This window comes from Chelon labrosus (genome assembly GCF_963514085.1).
Source record: "Chelon labrosus genome assembly, chromosome: 17".
NCBI lineage: Eukaryota > Metazoa > Chordata > Actinopteri > Mugiliformes > Mugilidae > Chelon > Chelon labrosus.
Genome location: NC_140350.1, coordinates 11,839,002 through 11,862,581, shown reverse-complemented (window position 1 = coordinate 11,862,581; position 23,580 = coordinate 11,839,002). Strand labels below are relative to the sequence as shown.

Sequence of the window (23,580 nt, the reverse complement as noted above, 5' to 3'; positions counted from 1 at the left end):
GGAGTTATTTTATCACATCCTTTAAGGGGATAATTCATGAACTTAACCTAGAACACCTGCTGGTAAAGAAAAATAGCAGATATAGTCAAAGCAATGCAGCTCCAGTAAGGTGACGCATATCACAAAAAAACCCCACAATTTTTAAATGATAGTAACAAACGGTGGCGCAGCACGTAGAGCCAGATTGTCGACAAACAAGTGGGTAGATGTGTCCTTGTGAATTTAAGGCGCTTTAAGTACCAATAGGTAGAAAAATGCTGACTATTTGACACATAGCCCAAATTTAATGTGAATATGACTGGCAATGCCTACCATGGCTGTCATATATTCATACAAAAAGACATCAGGTGAAGATTTGTTGTATCCTGATAATGTCAAAAAGAAAATATTCAATGCCAGAATGAGTACATGCACAGCTAATAGTGGTGCAGAAACAAATGCCTCAGTAAAAAGACTGATAACACTTAATTTTGTGTATTAGTGTAATGTGCAAACAACAGTCCAAAAATGACAAACACTCAAGTCAACGTACATTTATTTTTGCATACATACAACATAAACTGCTTCATACATAAATGTGCCATCTGCTGTGCACTTAAAATATGGAACGTTGGATATTAACATGAATTACAGTTTCATGTTTTCACTTGAATACGTACAGAATATGTTCCACAACACAGACTCTTGTTTACTATGGATTATAGCCATAAAAAGGGACACCGACTTCACAAAGGGAGCAATTTGTTTTCCTATAAAACCTCGCCTGGAACTGTGACATGACACAAAGCGCTGGCTAGCCACCTACTGTTACAGCATCTACCGCACACATTTGGATAACACAATAAATGCATTTTAGAGATGACACCGACATGTAAGCAAAGGCAGCCTGATACACTTGCTTACATAGAGAGCTACTGCGTTCGTTGCAGTGAATGAAGGTCATTTTTGCTTATTTTACACATTTTTATACAGAGCGCAGAAGCATTAGTTAGCCGGTACCTTCTTAAGTCTGATATATTACCTTCAATGAACCATCAAAACGCTTTTTGATACATCGATTACATAATTCTTGAGGTTGGGGGGGAAACAACGTGACTACAACGGCTGGCATGTGTCGTGTTAGGGCGGATCTTAATCTCAACGTTCCTGTGGAAAATCTATTGCTTGTCATCACTGTCAACATTTATCTCGACCAACAGCAGTGAAAGAGTGAAGTACTGGACGAAATACTGACACAACACCGCACACACCTCAAGAATGGTTAAGATATCAGTGGGCACCTTCGACGGGTTTGATATCACAGGTGGGTCTGCAAACCCTGAGAAGAGTGCGACGCTCAAATGACACTAATGTCTGGAATGTGGGCCACACTGCGCCTGAGAAGGACACAACAGTCACCTGGGTCCGAGCACGCCATGTAGTTCAGTCTGCATATTCAGTTAAGGTGCTGAATAATCTGCTGCTACAGGGGGAGTTCTCATTTTGGTGGCGGGTGCTTTGAGGGGAAAAAGTCCTTAGAGTACGGTACAGTACAGTGACGCCTTTCCACGGCCATAGGCGGGTTAGAGCTGAAATACAATTACAGCCAAGAGCAAGTGAATACGGCGGCTGTAAGTTCAGAAACTGTAAGGAAATATACCGCTTCGTAAGGGGAAAAGCTTCAGTATTCCACTCTTAACTCTGTACACGCACTCACATCCAAACACAAACACGACAACGGACGATATGCACCTCAAACACAACACATCACTTCTCACCACTGTAACAATATTAGAATATTTAGAGTAAATATTACTAGAAATGATAAGCCTCAGGAAACAAAAGTTAAAAAAAAAAAAAAAAAAGGTGCCCTCTTATTGTTCAGGATGGACTGTGCTTGCGGCCGCATACCAAAATCACATCATCATCTTACTCTTGAGTAACGGTACACACATGCTTTGGATAAATCAAAAGGTTCCAAACAATAAAGAGCAGAGGAAATGTCATCTCGCGTCTGACCTATCTGTGAGATCTCCGTTTACAACAATACAACCAGGAGAGCACGTGTGGCGTCTCAGTGCATATCAGTAAAGTTGTGCAGAACCACTGGCATGGTCTTCACAAACACATTTACCTTTAGGTTTCCATATTGAAATTATACATTTATACATAATCGCTATGTATAGGTTTTGATATAGAGCTAGAAAAACCCATAGACGAACAATGCTGACTTGAAAAGTGCGAAAAATAAAATGCTTTATGATGAGATGATATTTCAGAGCATCGGTCCTGCGGCCGTGAACGGTTTCACTGACTCTGACTTTTTCACACTGTGGTGTCAGCAAAGAGACCGTAGCAAAAACCCAGTGCAAAATTAAAGTACATTCATGACAAAAGCAAGAACGCCGTGTAACTTTTCCCTCAGAGAAGCAACCGGATCGCTGAAGACAGCAGCAAACTTGGACACAAATGTAAACCCTGAAGTGCATAGCCTTCTACAACGTGACGACTGGAGATTACTTTAAAGAATACCACACTGATGACCAGATCAGTCAGAATCAGAGATATGAGCCGCAACGTGTCAGCGGGAGTACACGGATTTAGGTGAAACGTCGCAGGCAAATGTAGTGCACCACAAAGATATGTCTCAATATTGCACAGGTGATTACAAACATGATGTGCGCGTGTAGACATACTTTATATAACAATATACTGTAGACACAGGCACGTGTTCGCTGCCATAAATTACATCAGAAGGATTCATATTAAAATAAGTGTTAATATCAGAGAACAAGCAAACACCTCTGTTGTAAAGTTACACATTTGGGCTCATACACTTCTCACGTTTCTGGTCGAGATATAAATTCTTTCCTGTGATTCAGAAGGGGTCTATTGGTCTATACTTCTTAAATACTGTCTCTTTTGTACATACACACACATATACACATTTATCATAGATCTATACATATCTGATATGCCCTTTAACACGTGGGGGTGATCTTATCGTTCTGTCGACTCCCTGGGGAGGAAGCTGTTGTCACTGGGTCCCTCTGGGAAGTTTGGGTTATTGGTTGCAGTTCTAGTTGGGACGGGGGTCATGGTTTGGAATACTGAAGGGCCAGAGGATAACCAGTCTGGCTCTAAATTAAACACAGGGCGAGAAGGCTGAGTCTGGGTTTGGGGCAATAGGGAACTTGAAGGGAAGACGGGGTTCTGTTGCGTTTTGGCTGGAGTTGGAAAATCATCATCAAAAGTGACCCACTGCTGAGTTGGTTTCCCTCCTGCGGGAGACGGCTGGCGATGTGACGCGAGAGCAGGTGGAAGGCTAGAGGGCAGAGCCAGGGGCAAAGTAGGGACAGGACATGGGCTAGGGGCAAGAGGGAGCAGAGGAGCAGGTGAAGGATTAAGACTGGATGATGGTCCAAACGTTGTCCTTTGGAGCTGGGAGGTGGGCGCAGTAGCAGCGGCAGCTGCAGGAGTGGGGATCAGTGGCTGGGAAAGAGCAGACATGGTTCTCTGAAGGTTTGCTGTTGCTGCTGGATGCTGGACGCTGAAGTCTGGGGTGAGCGCGCGCCGCTGCTGATGCTGCTGTGCCAGGGGGCCCGTGAAGGGATTGGTGCTGCTGGGTCGGGCAGGAAGTGGCTCAGCCGGGAAGAGGCCAGGGGAGGCACGCAGCGTCTCCTGAGAGCGACTGCGAGACGGGACCGGGGGAGGAGGCAGCAGGGAGGAGGCGAAAGGCGACGGGGTGGAGAGCGACGAGGAGGAGGACGAATTCAGGAACTGCAGGTCGGATAGTGCGGAGGACTGGACGGAGAAGGAGGAAGGGAGAGTGGCGGAGGAAGATGGAGGAAGAGAGGGTGGAGAACGCAGAGAGGAGCCTCTGGTAAGTGACTGGGTGGCGCGGCAGGTAGATGAAGAGGAGGACAGGAAGTCAGATGCAAGTGTGTCAAAGGGGTCAGGCTTCCATTGTGCTTCTCTTTGGATTCCATTCAGTCCATTGGTCTGAGGAGGGACAAAACAAAGAAAAATGACATTCAGCTGTCTCAACAGATGCTGTGATAATATAAACCAGGGTCTAATATTAGTGTAGTGTTTAACCGACTAATGGATGACACATTCAAAAAAACACAGTTTAAAGATACCCTTTGGAGCTTCCTTGTAAACAACTTTAATTTCCTTTTTGGCATCCATAATAAATATACTGAATGCACCTTGACTCTATTAAATCACATTGAAAGATGCTATTAACAGTAGAATATGGCGAATTCCTATATTGAAGAACATCTGACATGTAATCCGTCTGTGTTCCTCTTCTTTGTGCTTTGTGGCTTAAATGCACTACACAGCTGCATAACTGCCCTCCATAGGGTATCTTTAATCCGACAGACCTAAAACATGTTTGATTTACTACACTGACTAGTTGTGGCAACTGATGCATGTGTCACAGTCCACAATCTAATACAAATGAGTGAAGGAATATAAAATTAAACAAAATGTCAAATCAAACCATGAGGTCCCTGCATATGTGCTCACTCTTAACATCCGTAGCACAGTGAGCACATGGGCAAGGACAAGTGGGGGGGGAAATGGCGAACAACAAACATCACATTTTCATCATCATTTGTTTTGAATGGTTTGATATGTTGACTGACAAAAAGGAGTGAAAACGAATAACGCTCCATTTTATGAGCCTGAGACAAACAAATGCAAGGCCTTGCAGTAGACTGAAAACATCCAGGTTAAAATAACTCGATGTAAAAGGTAATAAAAATCAACTGAGATAATAAGGGAAGAGGCGGTTACTGGGTGTAATGTATGAGAGGTAATAACATCAGAGCAGAGGACTCTTTTTCTATGGAGGATGAGACAAAAAGGTGGTTTAATATCAAGTACCTGTCACCCTGAGGGCTTCTCCAGCTTGTGAGAAAGAGACAAATGTATCAGAGACAAAAGCAGGAAGAATGACACAGACAGCTGAGCTCATCTAATGTGAGGCAAAGAAGCAGAAAGGCCTTTTTTTTTTTTTTTTTACTGTTGTTGCAGTCTTCATCTTCTACACCTGTCATAACCTAGCATACAACAGCTTGCCTCGTCAGCAGAATTCAAGCAACAGAACTTAATAGTGCAAGCAGAAAGATCTCAGTATACTCGATAAATAATAATGTTAGTGTTCTTTGTTCAGTTGCTGAAATTCCAACAATGCAATGAAAATGAAATTGGCACCAACCTGTGCAGCTGGGGTTGTCTCAGACTTGGCAGCATCAGGCGGCAGAGCGTGAGAGGAGCGGGAACGTGGCGGGGGTTTGGGAGACGCTAGACCCTGCTGAGGCCCAGCAGGGGCGGCAGCGGCTGCAGCTGATGGAGCTGCGGCTTGTTGTGGCTGGAGAGGAGCTGGAAATGTGGGTTGCATTGGCGGTGGGAGCTGAGACTGAACTGAAGGTGCAGCTGGCTGAGGCTGCATGGGTGGCTGCATGGGTGGCTGCATGGATGACGGGACCTGGGGTTTCATTGCAGGGGGGCCTGCAGGAGATGGTCCTGATAGTGGAGGACCTGAGCGAGGAAAGAGAACAGAGTCAAGGTTTAAATTCTAGATTTCTATGTTTTTTTAATTTAGATTTTACTCTGGGGCTCTACGAGCATATCTTCACATGATTTTGCCTCTGCACCTGTCTCTTTAAGACATTCCTTTCAATGTGCATACTTTGTTCCGACTGGCCAACATCAGGAAGCTGCCATTGTGAGGACTTTCACATCTTTTTCTTTTACATTATTCAAAATGTCAATGTCTTAAATACACTGGAGCTGGTTCAAGGTCAAATTTAAAAGTGGAGAACAATAGACTTCACAACCATAGCAACAACTGTAGCCACTACGGCTGTGCAACGGAGGGCTGTTTGTTGGGTTCGTACAAAGATTTCTGACGGCATAACAGTATATAAATTATAGAAAAATCCAGGACATCTGTACTTTATGTCTTCCTCCCGCCCTTTCTCACATGCCCTGGTTCTAACACAATGATTAAAGGGCAAAGCTGGGTATGTCCCCATAATAATATTCTACAGTCATTCATCTATTATATTGCCCTCCATGAAAACATATCTCTTTACCCAGAGGCAGGTCAGTTGGTTTGGTCAGGCCACTGGGCACAGGTCGTGGAGCTCCAGGGTGAGTGTCCGGGATAGGTCGAGGGGCTCCAGGATGTACCTCTGGAATGGGCCTGGGTGCTCCAGGGTGTGAGAGTGGTGGTGGGCGAGACTGAGGGGGCATACTGATCACCCCAGCTCGAGGAGGGATATTCTGGAGGACGGGTATATTGATAATTGACATCAAAAAGTAAAATCAGAACATATTGTTATAATTCCTTTTATGAGTCACAACTTTTTGACTCACCGGTCTGGAAGCACCTGCAGCTACCTGGCCTCGACCTGAATGGGTTAAGACAGACAGAAGTATTTTATACTAATCCATATTAATTATGAGTGCTCGTCCCTTGTCTGAAGAAATGCAGGTACTTTACTAAATTACGTAAGAGAACACTGCAAACCCACCTCAGCCTGTGACAGAACAAATTCCCTAAGGCTGACTTCATTATTAATGATGACTTAGTCATTCCTGGACGGCAGGAGGTCTGGAAGAGAGACTGGCTTTGTTCTCTGAGCCAACTGTTTACCACACAGCAAGCATACTCCTCTTCTTTCACTATTCTCTTGCTGAGCCCCTCTCAAACATTTTCCCACGCCACTTTGATGTCTGCTTCTGTGTAATACGTCTCTGTGCAATCATCAAATGTAAGTCAACCCTGCTGACCACACACACCCTGACTCTGACAGACAGACTTGGCAAACCATGTTCCACCATACAAACAAGTCAGGTGAAGACAGGTCAAGTCACCGTTGGGCTATGCAACCAAATCCTATACTCCAACATTAAGACAGGCATATTTTATGTCATTAGGGGATTAACACATACGACTGAATTATAGCCGTCAGAGAGGGAAAACCTTACCACGACAAGTACCAGGAAACTCCTCGCAAAGATACAATCCTTGGTCATTAATCATTAATGCTATGTGAGGCTACCTCATGCTTTGTGGCACTCACCTGCAGCAGCATCTGTCCGAGGCAGAGCGGGGCTTTTTGGTCCTTTGCAGCACAAAGGAAACCAAACCACATAATTGTTAAAGACAAAGCGGTATGCTAGTCACAGGAAGCAGGTCTCTGAATATCGACCTGTCGAAGGAGGATTTCCCCACTAACTGCAACAGATTACATTATGCAAACTGAAAAAGTCTACAGTAACTAGATCAATACTCATTTAGTCAATAATAACAGAGGACATGACTATGTGAAACATAGTGTGTGCTCCTCAACACAAATATTGTAATAAATAGTAAAATCTGAATTTGTTTCCAGAGAGGCAGTAAGTTTGAGTGTAGTTGGTTTACCTGGCTCTCAAACCTTTGCATTCCCTGCTTATTCTGCATTCACATAAACTAACAGGCTACCACACACATCTCTCTTCAACATACACAAGACTGAAGTGGCCCACAGTGAAGGAGTATTTGCCAAAGGTAAACCATCAATGTCGGAAAAAGTATCGAAAACATTGATGACTGTGTAAGACTACAGGAGGCAAGACATTTAAGAACACAACGCCTGGCCAGTTACCTTCACTGCCTCTCCTACCAAGCAGTGGGCTGGGACATTCGCACCAGTCTTTAAGCCAAAAAGGGGGAAACAGCATTTTCAAAATAAATTACAGCCATAGATATGGATAAACAATAATAAAGATGAAATAAGAACAAGTAGCTGCAAACCGCATTGTTGGTATAACACAAACTACAATAAATTCAAATAGGGACAATAATGTCTAGGACAAAGGGTGGTCTTACAGTATTCACAATGATAACACAGAGAAGGGATTGGCACCTAACACTTCTCTAAAATATATTGCTGGCATTTGCTTTTCTTCAAAGAAGCAAGGGAATTAGGAAAAGGAACTGGATGAGAAATGACGTGCAACAAGGCTAGGTCCGGGTTAGGTTTACGATTGCAGTATCTAACTTAACCATTAGAGTACTAGATATGCCCTCTCTATAAGAGAGGTGAAGTGACGATGCACAAGCAGCAGCCTCAATTCTTAACAGAATATTTGTCTGCTAACACACCATTCGGATTTCATTATGGCGGATGTTTCAAGAAAAATACTGTTGCATGAAACTCAATAGTGCTACAACCAGTAAGAGCCACTTTGTTGTAAACAAAATTTAAACTCCACGATACTAGGATGACATGTATGACCATGTTGCTGCTGCTAACTCTTTTGTCAATCTGGACAGGAAGAGTTAGTGTGTATCCACTTTAAGCTTTTCCAACGTCCAAGTTGAAGCTAAACCTAAAGATAAGGTCTATGTCACGTGCAGTCATATACAGTGATGCTGAAATTAACTGCAATCTTTGTGCAGCAATTAAAGCAACTGCAGGACAGGAGGTCTGGAAATCATGTTAAGTTAAAAGAAAGAGCTGAAAGTTTAAAAGTTTAAAACTAGTCCCATTAACTGGCAGCACTCTCATATCATATCAAGCCCAAAGTCTGGATTTACATGGATCCCTATTGTACCTTAGTTATGGGGATTCATTGGATAATCAATGAAGAGTTTTGTGCACTATGCTCAAGAAAATGACCATTCATGTTTATAATTATCTTCCACAGAGCCCTTGTAGCTTTGTATATAAGGAGACCGTTTGCATGAAGGCATCAGGAATTATTGTTCAGTCTCTAAATTTATCATTCTGCATTATCTGTTGAAACTTTTCATTTACAATGATAGAAGGACATTACTGGCATCAGTGATGAATTATGAATGTCTTACTGATTGTCTTACTCATCACTAACTCAATAACTGCTTTTCTGTGTGTAGCTTAGACTGAAAATAGCAGTAGCTCCATCAAATGCTTTAGCAATGTAAGCACACAAACACACTAAAGCAACCACATTACCTGCAGAGTCCTTTCTAACTGGTAGAGGGCTCATGCCTCCTTCAGGAGTGAGGTGAAGCAGTGGGATAAAGGTGAAAATGTTAACATCCGCCTACAATATCACACCCTGCACCATGATGAGGAATTCAATATCCAAACTCCCAATGTTGGATTTTATTTAGTTTCTCTAACTAAGCTTGCTAAAGCGTGATATTTTACCTGAAGGTGGTGGTGGACGCTGAGGGGGAGCAGGTCTGGCTGGAGGGGCATTGGGGCGAGGGGGAGGTGGGCGTTTGGGCTCCAGGCATTGAGATGTGGGGGCACCAGGCTGGAAGTCAACAGGGGGTCCTGGAAGGAAAAAATATAACACAAATGTAGCCAAGGAAAATGGTTGTTATGACAATTATTTTCAGAAAACGTGTGACTGTCCAGACACTCGGTGAGAGCATGCACCTTTCCCCAATATGGATACCTTTTGTAAAATTTCACAAAATGTATGTCCTATTGCAAGAACGTGAATCTTTTCTACACACAGTGGTCAAACATCCAGCCATGTGCCCCATTTCAGAAAATCTAATACCATACGCAGACACATCCTATTATTGGTCCCTCTGCAGAGGCGTGATTCTATTTTGACTAAAGAAAAGGGGAAGCTAACACTGCACACATTTTAATAATGCACTACAAACGTGTCTCAAAAGACTAAGCAAACTACATCATCACACATTGCGTTACCTGGAAATTCTCTCCTCAGTGTCGATGGACTTAAATCTGCTTCCACACATTACAAACACAACAAAATTACAGTTTATATTCCAGCAGGCAGACTGCTTCCTAAATAAAGGACTTAACTGTACTAGTGGCAGCCGTATTCCATCTGTGTGTCATTCTGCAGTGTGTATCGTATTTACCTTGTGATGGTCGGGAGGGTTGTGCTCCACGACTAGGCCTGCTGGGGGCAGCAGGTTCTCCATGGGTAGGGGAGGGACAGGGACTACCGCGGGGAGAAGGAAGGGGGGAGGATCCAGGGCCAGAGCCTGCTCCAGGCTGAAGGTGCTGGGGAAGGATCTCCTCCACCTCATCGTCAACATCGCCTGATACAGGAGATAAGAAGGGAGGAATTCATGCCTGGAAAATAAACTCTACAGCCTCCCTGATACTAGCAGTAAAAGAAAACAAAAGATAAAACAGCATTTTTGTGGATAAGAAGTGGGTTTGCATGGGGGACGCTCCTCACCTTCCATATCGTAATCATCGTCCCCCATGTCTGTGTCCTCAGCAAGAAGGGTAGAGCTGGCTGAAGTGGGAATGCTTCCACAGATCCTCTCCACACTCATTTCCTCCTCCAGACTCCTGATCCAGCCTGGACTCTTCAGACGGATGTCAATGACCTTGCCAAGAACCTACAATGTAAACCAGGTGATATACACAAGAGAGGATGAGACATTAGTTCCTGGGTATATTGGCAAAAACCGATATGGATTATTTCTGGGGTATCGTCAAAATTAGCACAATTAGCCCTTGGATTATTAAATTAAAGACACATTATCTTAATGATTATTATTATCTTAATAATGTTAAGGTTTACATGAGGCTTTTTAGGCTTTGAAGCAACTTATATAATCAGTAAGGACTTACAGTGGAAGCACTGAGAGACAGAGCAGCCAGAGCGGAGTAACCTTCCAGGAAGGTCACCCACATCTTCTCCTCAACAAACCTGCACAAACAAATAAATAAAATTGTCAGAGCAAGTGTCTGACAACGGTGCACGTCTGTCTCACTATCTGCGTTGAGAAGCCAGGCTCACCTGATGAGGATGACTTCTCCAAACTGGGAAAACTTGTCCAGCAGCTCGTCAATGAGTGCATCGTCAAAGTAGTCCTCAGGGCCTGAGGAGCAGAGTGACACCAGGATGGTGCCATCTGGAGGCCCCTGGAGGGCGATGACGTCTTTGTAGACCTGGTGCCGAGCCTCAGGGTCGACCTCCAGGATGTCCACATCTATAACTGCCACCACAGGCCTAAAGACAGACAAGAGAGGAGGCAGGAGATGTTGAGGACATCAATGTAACAATATTGATACTTGTCTAGCTGATCATACAGTTTCAGTTGACCAAACTTAAAATTGAGTCATTGACTCTTAAAGATATATCTTACGGTGTGATTACCTGTGGTCTGAGGTCTTAAGTTCAGCTCTGCCATAGTACTTCAATGTGCCAGGGCTCCAGGGGTAGTCTGGATCATCTTCATTCTCAGCAGAAGTTGCGCCGACAACATTCATCTCCTCAGCTGTAAAACATGCAACATTTATTCTGTCACACATAAATGCAAGCAGGATTACATTACAGCAGCACAAATAATCCTAAAACATATTTTCTGTCAGTCTTTTTATGATGCCTTCAGTTAACAGGTGTTACACAGAAGGGGGTATAATTATTTGCTTTATTAAGACTTGTCTGCAGTGGATGTGCATCCAACCTGTTTTGTCAAAGTTCCACTTTCTCCTCTTCCAAAGTATGCGGTCAGTCCAGGCTGGCGTGCGGCACTTCTCACTGGTGTCATAATCTTCTGAGAAGAGGTCATACTTGTAGGTGGGGGCAAAATCTAATTTTCCCTCAATAAAACCTCTGAAGACCTGCGGAAGACATTTTAAGAGAATATTATTTTGACTTTTTCCACACGTACATACATGCAGATACAATTAAAATACAGATACTGTGTCATCACATTTAGTTGTTATTGGTTTACTTCTAAAAGAAATGCGAGCAAAGCCACATGAACAGTCCTTTATGCCACAAGTATTCATGTGTGCTGAAGATCTTACCAAACCAGCATTTTTCTGGTCCACCAACTGGTCTCCGGCTGTCAGGGCATCCCAGTTCTGCTGTTTGATGAGTTCCTTTACTTCTTCATTGGGCAGGCTGATACGATAATTGAAGTCTCCACACCAGAATACATAGTCATGTGAGTACAGCAAACGACCCTAGAGGACAAGATAAAGGTCGTTATACATGCAATATAAGCAAAAAGGGGATTTGAAATTGATTTGTTAATGTTATGATTATTACCATAGGGAAGGTGAGTCTGCGTGTGATTTCATTGTAGTCATCGTTCCTCTCCTTGACCTGTGATTGGCCAGCAGCAAAGTGGGAGCAGACGAAGCAGATGCTGGTGGTGTGGAACAACAGGCGGATGGCCACTCCACCTTTATTACCGGTGGCCCCACCCATTCCAGTTTTTACTGTATCTACAGCTACATCCCTGAAACATGAATTATTACAAGATCCGTCACCACACGATCACAAAAGCACGTAAGAAAATGTTTCTAATGAGAATCTGTGCATCTCACCTGATGAAGGGTGCATGCTGTGGGCGGATGAAAACAAACAGGCACACTCCCACCAGCTGCTCTGAAGCAAGCAGAACATACTTGTGGTCTCGTGAGATGTTTTTTTGGAGCTCAGCTGCCCACAGTTTCTGGTTAGTAGTGCTGAAACAAGAACAGAAGGTTAAAGTGCAGAAACAAAAAAACGACAAGAAACAAAGAAGTATTTTAGCATGAAATATCTTTGCTATTTTGTAATCGCTTTTGTGTGACAAAGCTCCGGTATCTCAAATTGAAGTCCTGCTCACATACCTGGCACTGACAATGTTTCCGGCATTCAGTTCAACCATTTCCTCAAAACCGATGGCAAAGATATCTATGGGGTTGGCTTTGCTGTCTGTAAAATGAAAAAAGTGACGTTTATGTTCAATGTAAGTGTCTAATCAATTTAACTGAATGTAGAGCAGCAGAAACACTATATGATGTTCTGTTAACCTATAGGCTGAACATAAAATTATGACAGTAGAGTTGTAAAATAGCAGAATCATCTGTGCTTGACAATTAATTTTCGTCGACTACAAATAGTATAAAATAGTAGTTTGCCTCTGTGCACTTTTTCCCGACTAAATCTTTTGAGTCCCCTGGAAACATCAAATTGATGTCACATCAGTCACTTCCTGAAGTTTTGCCACTGAAGCAAGGCAACCAGTGTCGCCTAAAAGCAAATGATTATTTTCAAACTTACAAATTAGATGTAAAATATAAAAAAATGAGAGCATAATTTTCCCATTTCAAGGTTTTGTTTTAAGATATTTAGCTGCAGACATGACAGTGGCATCCATTTCCTCATTGAAAGGCAGAAAAGCAAATGCCAAACTTCTCCTTCAAGCTAATAAATAAGAGCAGCCCTCTAAAAATGTATTTACCAAACACAACATTTTCCACGGAGGCTGCAGATAAATAAAACCAACATACCCTGGAACTCAGGATGTCCTGCCTTCTTTGGAGCATCCAGCAGCCAGTCATTCAGTGTCTGATTGCGGAAAGCAATGCTGCGAAACTGTTTACCGCCGTTAACATTCCAGGTGCCGACGCACACCCGGATCTGCTTGGGCCTCGTGTATTTATGATAGTTCTGACACATTCCCAGCAATACTCTCGGGGAGGCTGCAGGGAGGAAACGAGCAGGGTTAGAGTGGAAAATGGCAAGGTATGTGTAAGTAGAAAGGGTTGCACACAGGGTAATGAAACAAAAATGGGAAAAAGCTATTCAAAACTAACAAAACCAATGGGACAGAATCCAAACACAATGAAGGAAGTCCACAACAATGTCTGAAAACATGGGGCAAGGGAGGATGTAAAACAGAACTCTCGTTGAAATACACAAAACATTCACACAATCAACCTTGGTAATGGTTCTTTACAGTCTGTAGATTTGAGTGTCAAATTTTATTGCAAAATTCAAATGATCCTTGTCCTTTTTATCACTGCAGTAGGAGCCTGGTGACATGCAACAGACAGCGGATTCAACCACTACCAACACTGGATTGTGAATGAATGAACAACAAACTCAAATGATAGGACAACTATGGGACAAGGGAGAAAAATATCCATTCACTGGTGGCAGTCTGTCAGTTACTATACCTGATTGTAAGACAGGCTCAGTGACTAAGATTGTGTGCCAGAGCAAGGAGAAGAGAAGGGAGAGAAGTGTGGGTTAACCAGTGCTTTCACAGATAATACCAGCAGAGCAGTTGGTCAGTGTTAATCTAACGGGGACGGAGAGCTGACACATGGAGATTACGCTGCCTACTTGACACAGGCCAGACAAACCCTTATTGTGCAAAATAGCTTTGGGCTACAACAGACACATGTCAAAACATGTGAACTATTTCTCACTGATTGAGCAGAAAAATAAGAATGCATTCCTAAAAGTACAAAATACAAAAGCTGCAATGTGTAATATGCAGCAAAACTTTAATTTGTTAAGAAAACGTTATGCATGCAATCATGTGGCAGACTGCCCATGTTGTAAGGGATTACCATAAAGACTGGAAGTGGTCAGCAAGGCCCGAGCTTTGTCCGCCAGATCACTGTTGAGTGTGGAGCCCAGCCTCAGGATGTCTATGGCCTCTTGTTTGGAGCTGTCAAAGAAGTTGTTCTGGATGGTCCGTGTCACAGAGCGAGCTCCGTCTTTAAGCTTCCCCCCCTACAATACACACACACGCAATATAAAAACAATTAGATAAAAACACTAAGCGACACTCTCATTTGGTGTGAAAATAGTCAGGGCGTCCCACTCCAGCAACAGAAGAGAGGAAAGAAGCAACACTTCATAGAGATCCAATGAACACTCATTTTAGAACTGAAAGAAGGATCAAAATTGCTCATCAAGGTGCAACTTAAAAATTTTGACATGATTTGATTCATGGCCACATGGTGATAATTTGAACTGATTCCTCTATGTTGCAAGAAAGACGTGTGTTGACAGGTAATTTAGACAATGAATCTGTAGTAAGAAAGTGACCACTTAACAACAGCTACTTTCTCTTTCTTTTTAAATATTTTCTATAGATCAGCAGTGAGATCTCCATGGAGTCTTCAAGACAGTACGTATCGCAAGGTATCGCAAGTTAAAAAACAACATCAAATAACTAAAGAAGTCCCGTTAATGCCATTTTCCTCAATCATCATCATCATCCTCATTTAACCCCCAGACACTGAAATCAATAATTCACCAGAAATAGACCGACAGCTCAAAACAACATCGACCGTCTTGTTCACTTACCACACAGGTAGAGAGGTCCAGAGGACAGCCGAAAGAGACAGCACACAAGAATTTAGAAACAGAAACACACAGCTCTACACACAGAGAGGATCGACATGCAGAAATATGTCACTGAATGCACACTGCAAGAGGATCCATGACACGTTCATTAAACAGCGCTATTTATGTCTTACTGTCAAAGTTCAAAGTAAATTCCCTCAATTCTGCAAACATGCAGGACATGTGTGCATGTGTGCCATTTTTATTTATGGCTCCTAAAGGCCCTTTTCTGTAAAACTGAGGTTTGATTAATTTCTAAATTCTGAATTAAGTCAAATGTTATCATTCACAGTTCCACTGCTCTACACACAACACACAGATTTGACAACCTGCTGTGCAATACAATGTAAATAAATGGTTCAACTGTTAATTTCTGTGACATTGAGTATCTGTATGTGTTTACTGTCCATACCTTAGCCTTGCCATCCAGAGCGCCAGTGCCTGCGTAGATCTTACTGACGGAGTCACCATTGGCGGACCACATGGTCCTAAAAACCTCCTGGAACCTGGCCACCAGCTGCGGTTTCTCTGTCAGACCCATTTCTTCCAGCTGCTTAGGCAGCATCTAAGTGATGACAGAAGAGGGCGTTAGGCTGAAAGCATCACATGTGAAGACTACAGATTTTAACAGAAGATGACAAAAACAACTACACAGTCCTACCTCAAGAGCAAAAAAGGCTTGGACACTGTTGGTTCTATCCAGGCAGTCAAGGCAGTTGGTCCTGACGGTCCCTCCCTGAGTCCTAAAAAGATGTGATAAAAGACCATTTAAGTGGTATTTTCACTATGTCACTGGAACATTTTATTTTGAAAGTTTAGAGAATAGAAGATGTAAGTGGATGGAAACAATAAGAAAGATTACATCTTGTACTCCATCTTCATACACATTTTTATTTATTTCTCACCTCGCAATGCCCGTTTCTCCAGAGTAGTAGAAGAACCCGCACTCTTCCATGAATTTGCTGAGGTATGGTTTGAGGACACTGTGGAGTTTGTCCGCCTTGCCACCCTTCACATTTTGGTGGTAGTCAAAGTTCACCATTTTCACAGCTGTGGCATGCTCGGATGCCTTCAAGTGACTCTGAGGGTGACAAGAGAACAAGATAACTTACTTCCTGAAATTCAAACCAAAAATGTTGTGCAAAGCAAAGCAGTTTGCCCTTTATAATGAAAAACTAGTAGACTGAATTCCAAAGAGATCTTTGATAGTAATCTGTGAACGTGGAGGTCTGGTTTTACAACCTTATCATATAGATCAAATACCTGCAACATAGCTGGCCAAGTGTTTTCACCTGAAGGCCATTTTTTTTTTCGAATAACCTAGTCTCTAGTGAGACAGATCAATACAATGTGGCTTTTTACTTAAGAAAGGACACATTCTCACATTACTTGTTGCCAGTGTATTGTGGTCTGTCTCTCTAGTTATTGACATCCGATACAGTGCATGTCTTTGTTTGGGTACGGAACGGTTCCTCTCACCTGAAACGCCTTGCTGAGCATGTGTTCTCCTTCCTTACTTCCAAGCAGGTTTATGATCACCTGCTTACCATACAACCTGCGCAGTGCAGTGAAGTGTCTGGGAAACAAACACACATATAACTAATTAGATTTTTTTTTGTGGCGTTGTGTTATAGATGTAGTGACAAAACAAACCCAGGTGCATTAGTGATATTGCAAAGCGGTAGAGTGTGGAGGGACAGAAGAATGGACAAGCTCAAGCAAAGAAGCTTAATCCAGGGTTATTATATCAAACTGGTTCAAAATTACAAGGCAAAAAGGGAGTACGAGAGAGAAACGGAGATATGGGCAGCAAACTTGGTATAGTTTTTGGCCTTGTACCAGCCATGCAACGTCACCAGAGATATACTTGGCAACATATTACAAAGGATGACACATCATTGCAGATCTAGTAGCCCTGCCAACTACCTAGTGTAGTGGGGTGTGTTACATGAGAAAAGGTTTGTCGAGTCTGATTTCCTTGTCTCCATGAAGTCATACTAATAACTTGACAGAAATACTGAGCCTGGCTTACACCAAGATGTCTGATATCAAGAAACACCCATAGTCTTCATAGCTTTACATTTCATTCTGAACCGAGTGAACACGAGCATGGCTACTTGAAGACTGATAAGGTGGCTGCTGAAGGCTGATAAGAATGGAGCCGCTATTATCAAGGCGTGGCACAGTGATTGGTACGATCATCTTTCCTCTAGATGGTCGTGAGCGTAGGTCTCGCTGACAATATGTCTGGCTTAAGTGTCCTGAAGCACACTAGCAGTTCGAAAGGATTCTGTTCTGTTTCTTAACTCTGCAGTGTGTATCGTGAAAAGAACTCATTTAAGAATACTTTTTACTGGGTAATACTGATTTGTTTTAACAGCTTGAAGTCACGCACATGCAAATTATAAGTCAACTTCCAAAAGAGATGAGCAAACTGCAAACTACAGATTAGGAACAGCTGATCAAGGGCTGTTGTGTCTTTAATGTCCCCTGCTCTACAGTAAATCAGCCTATGATGACGTACTTCAGTTAACATCTTCTCTTTCATGGATCCAGAGAGTCAGAGCGCAGACAGTAAGGGCGGGAGATGGTGTCTCCTCTGCTGTTCAGAGGATTGTTAATCTGCTGGAGCCCATCTAAAGCAGCCAGAAACTACTACACACATAGACACACCGTCCGCACATTACATTTTAATTACCTTTCGAAAGCCGGCGCATTTGCCTCAAATCCTCTTGAGAGTTTGACACGATGTGAACCAACCTGCAGAGACATAAGTCATATTGTCCTTCTTTGGTAATGATCAAAGTAAGAAAGTTGCGCAACACATTCTGAAGATGGCCAGAAAACCTGATGAAGAAAGGACTCGAGACAGAAATTGTACACAACATTTGAAAGAACAGCAAAGAGCAACAGTGACACAGTGGTAATACAGGGAGAATTGTTCATACGAAGACGCTGAGCAGCACAGACATCTTGTCGTCTGTCATCTAACACCTTTTTGTAGAAAAACAGATTTGCCGACACATTTTTTTGCCTATTCTGTTCTCCCATATACATAGAGAGTATAATTTCTCTGACTGAATCATGAGAAACACCACAGAATGTTTTCAGCATACATTACATTACAATACAATACAATACAATACAAGGAGACCTGGACAGGCTCAGCAAGACAATAGCTTACATGAGAATATGCTGACTCTGCACAGCAAGTGTCTACTTGTCCCTTTTTTGTTCTGCACAGACCTCTACCTGAGGACCAACATTAAATACTTTCACTTCCCCTTTCTTGCCTTTCAAAACCTCACTGTCAGTAATAGTGCGTCATCAGTTGTTAAAAATATAATCAAATATGACAGGCCTCTTGCCCTCACTTCAGGTTGCGAACAGCACACATTCTGGGTCCAAACCAGCCATTCATCATCACGACTGCATTTTCTCTGGGGATATTACCGAGACCTACTGAGTGCACTTCCACTGTACTCTTGTCATCATTATCCTTCCTTAAGACTCTTGGGTTCCCTTTTCATTTGTACTGTCCACTAATCCCCTTCCCTGCTTTGTATACATTTGCTTAGTTTGTTTGTGCATGCCTATTTTGGTTAGGCTTGCGTGTGAATTTTGCTCTGTGCTCCTGTCATTTGTCATACGCTCCTTGCTCTACTGCTGTGCAGATCTAGGCTATGAATATTTAATAAGCTTCTGAGATGCCATCTGAAACTACTCGGATTATAGCTGCACAGCCAGACAACACCAAATATTCCATGCTCCTCTTTTCAAAGCATTTACTTTTCACCACATGTTTCAAAGTTGAATAAATCGTGCAACTGATTAGCCAAGATGGGACAATACTGTATATATTAATGTAATGCTCGTATTATACTACAATGACATAACCATAGGAAGGATGACAATGTTGTTTTTATGTTGCAACAACTATTTCACTAGAAGGAAGCTGCCCCTACCACTAAAGACTTACATCTTTACTTGAAAGCTTTCATGACACTACACTACACTTATGATTGGGATACTAATCACAAGCTTTTGCTCATGTATTCTAAAAACCAACCACTTTTCTTCTGGATGAAACCAATATTACACATCCTGCTCAGGGAATGTATGGGGAGGAGAGCCTACAAGCCACAACTGGCAGAGGTGACGAAGAGCTAAAACAGCGCTTTAAAAGCAGGAGGACTACATTTGTGTCTGAAAACAACCCCGAGCCCACTATCCTGCGTTTGGTCTGAATAGGTGACTAATATGGCCTTGGCTTGCCTTGGGCCTCTTGCAGATTTAACAGATCAATCTTCCATATTATCAATTAACACCTATCCAGTCGCCTGGGGAATTTCAGCAGACTAAATGAAGTGAAGTTGATCGGGGTTGTTTTCAGACCAGGCTCTCACCTGACCAAAGAAGTCTGGGAGCTGAGGAAAACAGAAAAATGCCCTTTACCAACCACTATTACTATCATAAACCTTCCCCACATCTGATCTAATCTACCAGGCTGTGCAATGTCAGGACAAAGGGTTTAGTTCTTGCTCCAATTAGCCAAAATGATATTTCCCAAACAGTTACCGTGTCAGGTCCCAGAATGAAAATCCTTAAGGAGATTTGGATGGTTTCACCCATGGCCTTTGGCATTGCACAGAGAAACACTTATCTACAGTATGAAAGCACCAGCACCAGCAGAGCCCAAAAAACAAAAAGGATTATACCAGGTGGGGGTTCTCATCCAGTCCAATATGGTGCCGGTTTTCATTCAGGTGCAACAAAACACCCTTAATGGACTTTTTCTGAACACAGCGACAAAATGCGTTAAAACTAGGATTAAGATCTTTTTTTTGTAATAACAAGGAAGCTTTTTAATCCCTTGACATCGTCTTAAGAGGGAAATCCAATTGATTTTTCTCTTTCTTTGCGAAAGCTCACCACAGTTCACTGTTTTAATAGTGAGCTCCAACTCTAACTGCAGCATTAATGAAAAGGGCAGGACTGCAGAAACATGGGGGCTTGTTTCTGATCGTCATACAGTGGGGCTTAATTTTCATTACCTGGATTCCTGGCTGCTCCCAGAAAAGAGGAATGGACCCACGGATCTGTATGAAGGATGAGACTTTGTCATCCAGGAAAATAACCTGTCGAAAACAAAATTAAAATTCAGTTATGTTCATTTATTGTGACAAACAGAGATGCATTCCTAAAACACACTATTAAACACGTTCTAATAAAAGAAAGAGCAATTTCAGTGTATTCAACTATGGAAAATACCGACATGTGTCTGTAGTTGTGTTTTCAGGACACAAAGGAAACGTAAAGGAAAAATTATAATGACAGTACGTGGGATTACAAGTCTCCGTGCTGTGCCGATCACATATTTACATAATTTTATATTGTAATTGTAGTAGTTCACTTTTTTGTACCCTTCCCGTAACAGTTATTTTCTCAAACAGGAACTATAAAAAAGGTTAAAAACCCATACAGGTTACCACACTGCTTATAACAATGAAGGACCAAGAAGTTAATTTCATATTCAAATAAACATGTATCTTTTGACAATGTGCTGAGTCAGCAATAAAAAAATACTGACGTGAATGCCATTTAATAAAGAATATAAATCACTGTTAAGTAAACCGTTTCAGACTCGAGCTTCATAATTTTTCTGTATGTGGAATAATGTGTCGTCTGACAAGATGCACAGAACACACAGACAAAACAAACAACAGCACCAAAAAGACTTTTCAACACCGGAAGTTTAGCGTCACACTTTTCAGACAGAACGTCCCAGTAAAAGTGCAAAAGATGTGATTCACCTGTTCGGTCTCCACAAAGTTCGCCACCTGTCCGTCATCATTTGTTCCTCGCACATTGAAGCGCGTGCCGGCTCGCTCTGAGCTGAGGCGGGAGAAGATGCAAGCCTTGGCCTGTTTGTGCCCTGCATAGATGGTCCTGACCTCCACGCCGCCACACATCAGCCTGAGCAGCCAGTCATCACAGTTTACTCCGTAATGTTTCAGGTGCAGGTGCAGAGATTGGTTCCTGTTGTTATAGAAAGGCAGGAACAACAGTAAATACACAAAGCTTTGCTGCAAATAAGACACTGGAAATAAACCACATTTTAAATCAAAAGCAAATCGTAAGTTCATAACTACTCCCCTTAATTCTTTGAAATATTTTAAAGCCAAATACCTGCCTACTTGTCTCTATATCAACCTCAAACAGTAACTGTTTCATGCCCTTACCAAAAGAAGCGGTTATCTGTAGTGTCTTCAAGGATCCTGCGATGTGCATTGAGACTTAAGTCCATGCTGACTCCAGTGGAAGACCAAGCAAAGTAGAAGTGTCCTGAGTTGAGGACTTTTCGCACCTCAGCTATCCGGTCCTCGTCTGCTGGATCATTCTTCAGGGATATAAAGTCTGTCTGCGTGACCCTGAAAACCTCTGAATCCTGCACCTTGCCCACAGAGCTGCATCCTGTCACAACCACAAGACTGTGAAGCATGGAGTCACCTGTGGGGGAAAAAAAAGGTGGGAGTTTGTATTTTCAAGAAGAAAGGGAGGAAATAAGACACAAAAATATCACGCGTTAAAAGGCATAAAACTTTGATGTCACTTCTACAAAATCCCCAAGCAGTCAAATCTCAGCCATCTATGAGATTTAATCTTTTACACCGTTTTTTCCTTGTTGTGATAACAAGAACAGTCAAGGTCACAGGCTGGAGAAAGCAGCTTATAAGTAACCAGCAACAGAGCCACAAATCAGGGGGCCTTCACCGTCACACATGTACCGGGGGATCAAAAACTGGATCGGATCCAGTCGATGAGCAATAAACAAACAAAAATATATTCAGTTTTCTTACCCAGATTTAGGCGAAGGACACCCAGAATCCCGTATGCATCAACAATCTTGGTGTATGTATTTTTAATGGCCTCCTTCTCTGCCGCCGCTAGAATACAAACAAAGTAACAAACTGTAAGGAAGAGATTTGTCCAGCTCTCCCTTAAACTTCGAGCTAAATGTAGCCCGCGATTAAAAAATTATAGCAGTCACAAATAAATCAAGCATTTCCCCTTGCTGTGTCCTTATTAGGGGTAAAGGTTTAAACACAATCTGAGTCATATCTTATTGAAGTGTAATCAAACAAGGCGCCTTACACAGAACAGCAACAGCCCCAGATTCAAACATGAGGCATTCCTCTCTGGTCCTAGTTTCCACTATGACACTGTAAGGTGGTGGATCCAGCTTGTGGTAGATGCGATATCCCTTGCTGAAGGCCATTGTTGGTCCAAGATGGGAAAACCTATACTATGACCTGGGTGGAAACCAAAAGCAACGAATGGCAGCTGATCAAACAAGACATTAATCTGAGTAAGATACCACATCTGCAATTGGGTGATGACTACAGTGTCAATAACCTCTGTTCAGTGCTGATGGAGAGGTGATCTAAAATCTGTATCAGTCATTATATATTGAATACATATATTGAACACAACATATTAAGCATTGCAGATAATATATCTTTTAAGGTTTCTAATTGTCAATGAATCTGCTAAAAGGACGTGTTAAGTAAATCTTGGGAAATACATTGCGTGATCCGTGATTACATTGCGAAATCCGAAACCTAACATCCACATCAGCTGTAGGGTTGTTGCCAAGGCCTATGATAAACCAATCTTAATTTAAACTAAATATTGCAGATTTAACTGGAGATTATGGGCAGTCGGAACACGGCGTCCGTTAACGTTGATTAACAGTTAGGCCAGGGAAGTGAAATATCATCCATCCTGACACGGACAGTCACGACTTCAAAATGCAAACTGCACAGGGCTAAGGCTAACCCGCCGGCTAGCTTGAAAGCTGGATTTTAAGCGACGGGAGACAGACAAGGCAAACGAGAGAGATAAGATAAGAGGGCGAAAGCAGCTTGCTGCCGTTCACCTATCTAACGCTAGCTGGTAACGCTAGCCAAGTTAGCTAGATTAATCACAGGGGCAGCTATGATTCGCTAGCTTACACTATTTTGATGGTGGTACTATCTGCACGTCCGGGAAGATAAACTGTCAATTGCATTTGTAAACATTTAAATCTACACATACATTTAAATTTCTATTGGGCCCTACAACAGACAGCTTTATTTAAATGACGCCGAGGGAGGACAACGTATCTCGTCTTACCGTCTTCCCCGCCGGGTTGTTACTCCGCTGCCTGTCACAACAAAATCCTTCCCGGTGTGTTGGCAAAATGGTACATTCCGACGCAAAGCACGGCTACTTCACGTTGCCGTAAAAAACGAATAATGCTCGAGCGTAGGCTTTCTTAAGAGGACATTTTAAAGTACACAAATTAAACATTTTGCAAGCTAAATCCAACTCACGCAGCTTGGAGGTATTTCAAATACAGGTTAATGTGGAGTAATGGATTTCCTTGTGCAGAAAGTCACATAATGTTCTCGTCCACTTTTACTCATGATT

At 42.4% G+C, this 23,580-nt stretch overlaps 1 protein-coding gene across 6 annotated transcripts; it reads right to left on the bottom strand.

Moving 5' to 3' along the window:
• Nucleotides 1-518: 518 nt before the first annotated feature.
• synj1 (synaptojanin 1) lies at nt 519-23,512 on the bottom strand. Of its 6 annotated transcripts, XM_084564799.1 has the most exons (31): nt 23,284-23,459; nt 22,264-22,421; nt 21,969-22,055; nt 21,351-21,618; nt 20,922-21,147; nt 20,163-20,246; nt 17,807-17,868; nt 16,588-16,684; nt 16,014-16,189; nt 15,770-15,851; nt 15,521-15,673; nt 14,325-14,490; nt 13,257-13,448; nt 12,594-12,678; nt 12,306-12,446; nt 12,025-12,217; nt 11,781-11,939; nt 11,435-11,591; nt 11,125-11,245; nt 10,765-10,977; nt 10,596-10,674; nt 10,195-10,360; nt 9,869-10,051; nt 9,177-9,305; nt 8,979-9,017; nt 7,647-7,694; nt 7,080-7,121; nt 6,370-6,404; nt 6,087-6,276; nt 5,207-5,529; nt 519-3,981 (listed from the first exon to the last, which is right to left on the bottom strand). In XM_084564799.1, exons 2-31 carry the CDS (start codon nt 22,385-22,387, stop codon nt 2,980-2,982), a joined length of 5,022 nt encoding a protein of 1,673 aa, XP_084420925.1. In that variant the 5' UTR covers nt 22,388-22,421; nt 23,284-23,459; the 3' UTR covers nt 519-2,979. The 6 variants fall into 6 exon arrangements, with proteins under 6 accessions (XP_084420925.1, XP_084420921.1, XP_084420922.1 ...); XM_084564795.1 differs by lacking the exons at nt 7,080-7,121; nt 7,647-7,694; nt 8,979-9,017; nt 23,284-23,459 and adding exons at nt 19,827-19,904; nt 23,484-23,512; XM_084564796.1 differs by lacking the exons at nt 7,080-7,121; nt 7,647-7,694; nt 8,979-9,017 and adding an exon at nt 19,827-19,904 and having other exon boundaries at nt 14,325-14,481.
• Nucleotides 23,513-23,580: the final 68 nt, after the last annotated feature.

Bases quoted from the DNA above. Each gene is read 5' to 3' on its own strand.
- synj1 (XM_084564799.1), bottom strand. From the start codon at position 22,387: ATGGCCTTCAGCAAGGGATATCGCATCTACCACAAGCTGGATCCACCA. The intron at 12,679-13,256 runs GTATGTTGGTTT...TTCATTTTACAG, and splicing joins AGGACATCCTGAGTTCCAGG to ACAGCAAAGCCAACCCCATA. The intron at 7,695-8,978 runs GTAATGTGGTTG...TTTGGCTTAAAG, and splicing joins AGTTAGAAAGGACTCTGCAG to ACTGGTGCGAATGTCCCAGC.